The 8,677-nt window shown below is 52.6% G+C and overlaps 1 protein-coding gene across 1 annotated transcript in view; it reads right to left on the bottom strand.

The window, feature by feature from the left end:
- Positions 1–6,372: 6,372 nt before the first annotated feature.
- PRSS22 (serine protease 22) overlaps positions 6,373–8,677 on the bottom strand; it is a 5,145-nt gene continuing 2,840 nt past the window's right edge. Inside the window, exons 4-5 of the mRNA XM_023747598.1 lie at positions 7,430–7,637; positions 6,373–6,850 (exon numbers count right to left, since the gene is read on the bottom strand). Coding sequence (XP_023603366.1) covers positions 6,590–6,850; positions 7,430–7,637 — 469 coding nt within the window. The 3' untranslated portion in view covers positions 6,373–6,589. The remainder of the gene's footprint in view (positions 6,851–7,429; positions 7,638–8,677) is intronic.

The following is an 8,677-nucleotide window of genomic DNA, read 5'->3' as shown; positions in this document are numbered from 1 at the left end:
GGATTTGGATCTCGTCTCTATTATTAAAGACCTTAAAGGCCAGGTTAACTAGGTCTTTTTGAGGGGTTTGTGGACCTGTATCTATTTTTCTAAGTTTACGGTATATGTCGGGGGTTACTTGGAATATAAAATGGGTGTTCAGAAGAAGGGTTCCCTCTGGGGACGTGGGGTCTTAGGTGGTAAATTTCTGTAAGGCCTCCATGATGTGGGAGAGGAAGAGAGCCCTGAAGATTTCATTAAGTTTGTCATAGTTGACCACCTTATGGGAAGCCCTTTTGAGTCCAGCAGTGAGACAGGTGAGCCTGCACCCTGGAGAATTAACCAGGTAGTCCCATCTCCTATAAGTTCAGGGATCACATTAGCGCCAACCAGGTTGGCCACTGCATCCTGTCTATGGAGGGCCTCAGCCTGGTGCTGAGCTGCCAGCCAGATGCACCCCTTCTCCTCTGGGGTTAGAGAGGAGGACAGGATGACATAGATGTCCTGCCAGGTCTGTCATCAGACTGGGTCAGGTACTCAAATTCCTCCATAAAAGTGGTCTGGTCGGTGGAAAAGGAGCAGGAGGTCAGTTCCTGCTCCCTCCCTCAGGGGTACAATGGCCGCGGGAATAGAAGCGGCTGTTGAGGAAGGCGGTCTTTGGGTGGCCCGAGAGCGAGGGTGAGGTGGGGGAAAGGCTCTATTAGAGCTCGGGTTCTCTGGATTTGGGCTCTCAGGGGCCCTTGGAGAAGGTGGTTGCTGGTTAGATCTGGGTTTGGGGAATCTACTGCAGGTGAGGGAGGGGGCACAGAAGGGGGTGGAGGTCGGTGGTCTGCTGGGTCAGAAGTAGATTCCGAATCAGAAGCTAGGGGTATGATGTTTTGTGTAAATCACACAATGTCAAAATCGAAAGGGCCGTTTCCAGGCCATTGAGACCCATTTTCTAGTTTATATTGTGGCCAGTGTTGCAAAAGAAAATGAGGCGCTGGGGCCTGTTCTTCGCCCTGAGTCTAAGGGGGTCAGGATTTTTAAGGACACAGCCAAGAGGGGTCATTTTAGTGGGAATGGAGGGAGTGTTCCCCTTGATAAAGCGAATAAGGGTGGCTCACAAGGTCTGTGAGTGACAGATCACAAGTCCAGAGGTGACTGTTTAGGGCAAGCGTCCCCACTGCTAAACAAATCACCATGAGAAACGAGGGGCGACCCTCCAGACTGGGCATCCCCGGTCCAGAAGGACCCGAAGCTGAACAGCTGAGGAGTCTGCTGGCCTAGCGCTAGGACTTTCACGATGAGAGTACTTTCGAGAAGTCAGTGAGAGTAAGTGGGCAGAAGACTGGAGACAAGGGAAATTGTAGACCATCACTCACCTAGAGAAGGTTGGCCCGTGTGGGATGGGGGGTCAGCCATGGAGAAGGAGAGGTTCCTGATCTGTCAGGTGTCTTCTTTGGCTGGCTCGGGAGGGAGCATAAGGAGGGAGGCCTAATTGAGGCAGGTGGTCGAGTCACCCAAGGAGGATTCAGAGGTAAGCCCAGGACGAGCTGCTGCTGTCTACTGCTCTCTGAGTAGCAAACTCAGGGTGACTGAAGTTGGGGCGATGACTCCCCTTGCCCGTGGAACCCTCCTAGATTTTTTTATTTTTAAAAATATATTTTTATTGATTTCAGAGAGGAAGGGAGAGGGAGAGAGAGACAGAAACATCAATGATGAGAGAATCATTGATCGGCTGCCTCCTGCACACCCCCTACTGGGGATCAAGCCTGCAACTCAGGCATGTGCCCTTGACCGGAATCGAACCTGGGACCCTTCAGTCTGCAGACCGATGCTCTATCCACTGAGCCAAACTGACTAGGGCCTCCTAGAATTTTGGCACCAAATGTTAGGGTCACCAAAGGAAGAACTCACGAGGCCAAAGTGGTACGGAATTATAAATGTATTAGGTCATCTGGAGACCAGATGGGCTGAGCCCCAAAATGGCATTAGCACCGAGGGATGGGGAGCCAGAGGTTTTTAAAGGACCTAGGTGGGCTTTTCTGGCAGGAAACTCTCTGGGCAGGTCTGGATCCCGGGAAATTCCAGAGGGGAAAGATAATGACTTAGCAAGTGGAATGTGGTCTTAGCAAGTGGAATATGGTCTAAGTCAGGGGTCGGCAAACCGCGGCTCGAGAGCCACAGGCGGCTCTTTGGCCCCTTGAGTGTGGCTCTTCCACAAAATACCACGTGCAGGCGCGCATGTACAGTGCGATTGAAACTTCGTGGCCCATGCGCAGAAGTCAGTTTTCCGCCTGGGCGAGTCTATTTTGAAGAAGTGGCGTTAGAAGAAGTGGGGGTACGTTCGCTGAGGTCGACCCCTCAGATTGAGGACGTTTTTAGCAAAGGCCAGCTTAGGAGTCCCCTAATTAAGTTAATAACCATGTACCTACCTATATAGTTTACGTTTAAAAAATTTGGCTCTCAAAAGAAATTTCAGTCGTTGTACTGTTGATATTTGGCTCTGTTGACTAACGAGTTTGCCGACCACTGGGCTAAGTGAAAGGGAATGTCGGTTGTGAAGTGTTCCCAAGGTCAGTCCCCCGCGGAGGGGATATAAATCCAATTATTTGATCAGACCTCACAAACACAAGTACCTGAGGCATCAAGCACAGCATATGGGCGAAGTGAGAAGCCCTTTGGACAAGGCCACTGAGGCACTCCGCTCTGGGGAACGATGACTGGGCCTGTGTGTCTGACCTTCAAGCCTGCAACCCAAGGTCGCCCATGGAGGACACCAGTGCAAGGCTGGCAGTGAGTGAGACGAGCAAGAGCGACACCAGGGCATGAGAGTGGAGGTGGGGGTTGGTCTCTCAGACTGTGGGGCGTCACTGTTCATCGGCATCACCACTTGACCTTGACCCAATGGAACTAAACTGGAGGCTTGCTGGACTTTGCAATTCTCATAGAATTCCTCTCTTTGGACTAAATAAACCCCTAGGACTCTTGGACAATTCGTGGAGAGAGTGGGGCAGCCCCAAGAGAGAATGAAATTCTGCTCATGAGAGAATGTGGTGCTTGAGTGATTCATTAGAGAAACAAAGCCGATATGTCTACAGTGTCCACCATCCTGACGAAATAGATCATACTCCTTACCATGGACTCATGAAGCGTTTATAACATCTGCTATTTTGCCAGGCCCTTTTTTTCTGGACACTGACTGTCCCAAGATGGATAAAATAAAGGTCTAACCTCTAATGAACTCAAAATATTTCTTGGGTAAGATAGCCTAGTAAACAGTGAAACAGAATAGGACAAATACAGGGACAGAGGCTTATCTCCTAGTTGTGTGTGTTTGGGAGGGGACAATAAACAAAGAACAAGTAAAATATGTAGCATGTTCCATAGTAATCAATGTCCTGGGAAAAGAGAAAGCAAGAAAAGAAGCAATGTGGGAGGGGAACCCTGCTCTTGTAAACAGGATGGTGACATGGTCATATTTGAGCAAAGACCTGTAGGAAGTGAGGGCATGAGCCATGCAGTCATGTGGGGGAAGAGGAAGCTGCAGTGCAAAGGCCCTGGGGCAGGAGCATGCCTATTGTGTTCCACAAGACAGCTGGAAGCCAAAGTGGCTGGAGCACAGGGAGCAAGGAGAGGAGAGGTAAGAAGGAAGGCCAGAAAGGTCATGCCATTTCCTCTAAGTAAAGTAAGGAGTCATGAGAGGGTTTTGAATAGAAGAATGACATGATGTGACTTAGGTTTTAAGAGAACCACTCTGGCTGCTGTGCTGAGCATGGACTGGTAGGAGCAACAACAGAAGCAGGGGGACCGGGTAGGAGGCTATTATAGAAATCCAAGAGAAAGAGGAGAGTGGCTTGGACCAGCGTGAAAAGAAGTAGCCATTTTTGCACATGATTTGAAGATAGAATAGAACCAATAGGATTTTCTGATGGTTTGAATTTAGAGAAAGAGAAGAGTCAAGGAGGATTCCACATTTTTGTTGTTGGTTTTTAAAAAAATCAAGCTTATGGAGTAGTTTACATACAGTAAAATTCACCATTTTTAGTGTATAGTTCTTTAAGTTTTGATAAATGCATTCAGTTACATAACTACCACCTAAATCATGCGAAAGAGCCACTTCCATCACTATAAAAAAAAATCTCCCATGCTCCTTTGTGGCCAATCCTTCCCCCATTCTAACCCCTGGCAACCGCCCATCTGCTCTCTGTCCCTACAGTTTTGCCTTTTCCACAATGTCATGTAAATGGAATCATACAGTATGTACCCTCTTAAGTTTGGCTTCTTCTCCTGCATTCAAGTCTAGAAGGAGGAGGAAGGTGGGCAGGCTAACGTCCCTTTTATCAGGAAAAAACAGCTTCCCAGGAAACCACCCATCAGAAATCTGCTTTCATCTCATTGGCCAACACTCAGTCCCCTAGGCACTGGTGACCTTGCCAGAGATTGTAGGAGTGAGTATTCAGCTTTTCCAGTCTCTGAGGTGGAGGAAGCAGAGGATGGGGATCGGAATGGGTGTTGGCTGAGCCAACCAAAGAAGTCTGCCACCTAGGGGAATGTTCTGGGATTAAATGTGTTTTTTCACACTGTTCTGGACGCAGAGTGGAGTTGGGAGGTCCCAGGCTGGGGAGGGGGAAGTCTCCTCGATGGTTAAAGATTTGAGGAAGGAGCCTGTGAAGGAGCAATAGCCAGACCTCACAGCCTGCAGCTAAGTCAGCTTCTGGTGTAATGGCATTTGTCACTGTGGTGTCTCCGCCCCTGCCCTTGGGAAGGTAAGAAGGATTCTATAAAGGGCTGTTCATTGTGGGAGGTCAAATGTGAGTGGAGGCATCTGCCTGGATGGGCATATTGGCCCTATTCCCACTGGAGGAGACTCCTCCTGGAGGGAACAGCTGGGCAGGCTGAAGGGTCTTGTCTGCAGCTTCCAGAGGCTGCAGAAGGAATCTATGGAGCCAAAGCAGTGAGGCCTTCCCCCCGAGAGTGGCCTAGATTTGGGGCATGTTCCGGGGCCCACCTCCAACCAAGGGGCAAAGGGGCTCCTGTGTGGTATGGACCCTGCCAGGGCGGGGCTGACTACATTTCCACCTCCTGGACCCCTGTCCTGATTGGGAAGGGGGAGTCATGGGGAATCCTGTCAAACTTTGGAGCACCTGCTCCCCACGGAGGGCCCAGCCTGTCTCAGGTTCCTGGAGATGGGCAGAAGGGTGCCCTCAGGGTCAGGGGCTTCCTGGGGCTGATCATCCAACTCAGAAAAACCCAGCTCACCCAGGAGCATCCTGCTATTCATGGGGCAGCTTCTCCACCCTGGCAGATATTTCTAGGCATCCCTTTCTCAAAGGCTTTTGTCAGCAATGTCACTTTAAGGAGCTCGTCTGTTTACTGAAGGGGCGGGAGGAGGGTAAGGAGACCAGAGTGACAGGTAAAGAGAGGACTAGGTCACAAAGGGGAGGTCCTGGGATTCAGCTGCCACCCACTCACTCCCCAGGCTGGTTTCCAGGTGAGCAGGAGGCCAGTTGAGCATTTGTTTGTTTATTTTAACAAAACCAACCCCACAGCATTTCGTGTGATCTGGTAATAACCTAGGGGTGATCAAAACAATAGGAACAAATGTTTTAGAAAAGTAGTTCCAATAAAGGGTACCAACCAACCGACAAACACCTGCGCTCCCCTCTCAAAAACTCACTTCACTGCCTGGTTCTGGTCGGAGGCACTCCTCGCTGTTAGCGTACTGGACCTAGTAGTTTTCTTGACTTGGCTTTAGAGTGGATCTCTTTTGCATGAACTATTCCAGGGAAGCCCAGGTGGACTAGGACAGGGGTCCAGATATGGGGGAGGGGAGGGGAGGGGGAAAAGGGGTGGCCCAGGAGGAAGGAGGCCTAGCTGCAGAAGAGCGGACAGTGGAAAAGGCCATCCTAAGGGAACAAGAGTGTTAGCCGGATCCCCCCAGGGCAGGAAGCCAGGCGACTCCTTGTGGCTTGGGACGTTGCTCTCACCCGCCCCCCCCCCCGCCCCCCCCGTGGGTGCAGGCAGGTGACTCAAGCCCAAGATGAGGCAGGGCCTGAAGCCCTGCTGTCTCATTGTTGTGCTCCTTCCTCCGCAGGGAGGATTCACGGAATCAGCTGTGAGTCACTGGTGAGTCAGCTCCTGGGGGTGCGAGGCATGGCTGCCTCAGCTCAAACCCGGGAGACAGGCCTCTGGGCGCAGGGGGCGTGGTTTCCCCACCAGCCCTGTTCTGGAAACCCAATCGGCAGGGCCCTGCAGCCACCAAACCCTTGGGGTCCTTTCATGTGGCAGAGCTGGGTCTCCTGCCTTCTCTCTATGAAAGGACAGTGCAAAGGTCAGGGGTCAGGATGTTGAACCCCAGGTGGACCCCTGCTCCCCAATGTCCCCATACAAGGGGGAAAAAACAGGATCTGGGGAATAAATAATTTATTGAAATTGGGGGAATAAATAAAATATGCGGGCGAGATTACAAATAACTGTAAAAATCATTAACATATATACACAAAGGCGCTCCCGGCCCCAGGGGTGGAGCCTGAGCCCGGGGGCGGGGCGAGGGCGGGGTCTCCCGGCGGAGACCTGGCGCCCAGGAGAGGTAGACGGCTTATTTACAGCGGAGGAAACCACGTGATCAGGCCGCGGGGCCGCCCCGGGCCGCCCGGCGTCCCCGGAGGATTCTTAACCCCGACGGCTCGCTCCCGCTCCCGCTCCCGTAGGAGTGTCCGCGGAGCTGCACCCCTTGCACGATCCTCTGCACCCAGGAGCGGTGGGCGTCCAGGCTGATGTAGACGCCGGGCCGGTTGCGCTCCGCACAGCCCTCGCCCCAGCTGATGATGCCGGCCAGCAGCCAGGCGCCCTCCACCTGGCACATGAGGGGGCCTCCGGAGTCGCCCTGCGGGGAGGAGGGCAGGTTAGGGACCCGCCCACGTGAGGCAGCGGGTGGGCACAGCCCAGGGTCCGACACAGCGACGCAGGCGGTTCCCTTTGTGGGGAGAAGGCCGGTCTCCATCCTGAGGCCCTGAACTCCACCCAGGCAGGGAGGGCGGGTAGGACGTGCCTCCTGGGCTCACTTCTGGTGACAAACACCCTGTGTGAGACCTCCTCCCTCATCGGTGAGGCAGAGAGCATTGTATCTGTTGCGCGGATGGGGAACTGAGGCTCAGAAAGAAGACATGACTTGCTCAAGTTGGCAACTACGGGCAGCAGGGTAGGAACTGCAACCAGGCCTTACCATGTCCAAGGCCAGGCATTGCGCGCTAGACTGCCATCCTCCACCCGTGACAGCTCCCTGAGAGCGCGGGCTGGACACCTGAGGTGCCCAGTCTGTGTTGGATGTGTGAACAGATGGGTGAGTGACAGAACCCCCTGGAGGCCTGTTCTGCCAGCATCTAGGGGACTGCAGGCCACAGCTGGTTCTGGGAGAGGCCCAGCCAGCCAGGAGGAATCTCAGGGAAGAAGGTGGGGTGCTCACCAGACAGGCATCACGCTGCCCCTCCAGGTAGCCTGCGCACAACATGTCCTCGGTAATGGCTTCCTGCCCAGCTCCCCGCCAGTACAGGCGACCGCAGATTTCCGAGTCGATGATGGGAACCTTCAGCTTCTGTAGGGTCTGAGGGTGGGGCAGGGGCACTGGGAGCAGGGAAGAGAGAGTCAGGCCTGGGAAGTTCTCCGGTTTGCCTCATCCCCTTTGGCAGCGCTTCTCAAAGGCTAATGGATCACCTCTGTCAGGCTCTCCAAAGAGGGCTGCGGAAAACCCGAATTCCAGGCCTCCACCTCCGGACCCACTGAATGGGACGTGAGCACGCAGCTTTACGCTCTGAATTGTCAAACAAGGTCTCTGATGCCCACAGATAGGTAGACCCAGTGGTCCAGGTTTGTCCCGTCTCAGGCACTGCTTTACCCAGCATGGGGACTGCGACAGGTGAAGTGTTCAATAAATGAGCACTAGGTGTTGAATGTCATGAAAACTTGAGGAATTTCCTGACAGCCTGGAGGTGGGAGGAATTGTAGACACACCCTCCTCTCCCCCCACCCCCCGCCCCCACAGCCCATAGTTCCAGTTCTCACAGAAGCCCCTAAGGACCATGGGGAGGCTGACACCTGTCAGTGAGATCTCCAGATTCCACAAATGGTGTCCTTTCTCTTAATTCTTCTGGAATCTGGTTAAAGTCCTATTTTTCTGATCTTTTGTCCTTTCTTAGTCTCTCTCTCTCTCTCTCTCTCTCTCTCTCTCTCTCTCATCTGTCTTTTCCTGCTTCGCTGCCTCTTACCTTATCTCATCTGCTTTGTGTTTCTAGATGGTGTTTTCCAAACCTCCAAACTCAGTTTGCAATTATTATATTTTACAGTCATGGAGACTGTATTTCCTCCTGGGAATTTTGCCTGCAATTACAGCAGGCTGCCACCAGGGATGCTGTTCCCATGTTGGAATCTTGGGGCTGCTTTCATATTCCCCGCATTCAGCTGGGCCCCACACATGCCTCCTTCCAGCCATTCCTAGATCACTTAATATCTTTGTTGCTCTGGCTCAGAACACAGCGGAAGGTACCTTTCATTAAAAATGACCGGAAACTGTCTACCTAGGCTTCCGTGATGCCACATCTTTGGGTTGTCGTCCATCTTTTTGTCTGTCATGCTATGCCACTGGCCTCTAAGCTTTGCTGCCAGGGCACCTGTGTCTCTTAGTGTCCACCACCCTCTGTCCATATCCTCCTTATCT

The sequence above is a fragment of the Myotis lucifugus genome, unplaced genomic scaffold, assembly GCF_000147115.1.
Source record: "Myotis lucifugus unplaced genomic scaffold, Myoluc2.0 scaffold_925, whole genome shotgun sequence".
NCBI classification, from domain to species: domain Eukaryota; kingdom Metazoa; phylum Chordata; class Mammalia; order Chiroptera; family Vespertilionidae; genus Myotis; species Myotis lucifugus.
Note: the sequence above shows the minus strand (reverse complement) of the source record. Positions and strands in the feature narration are given on the sequence as shown.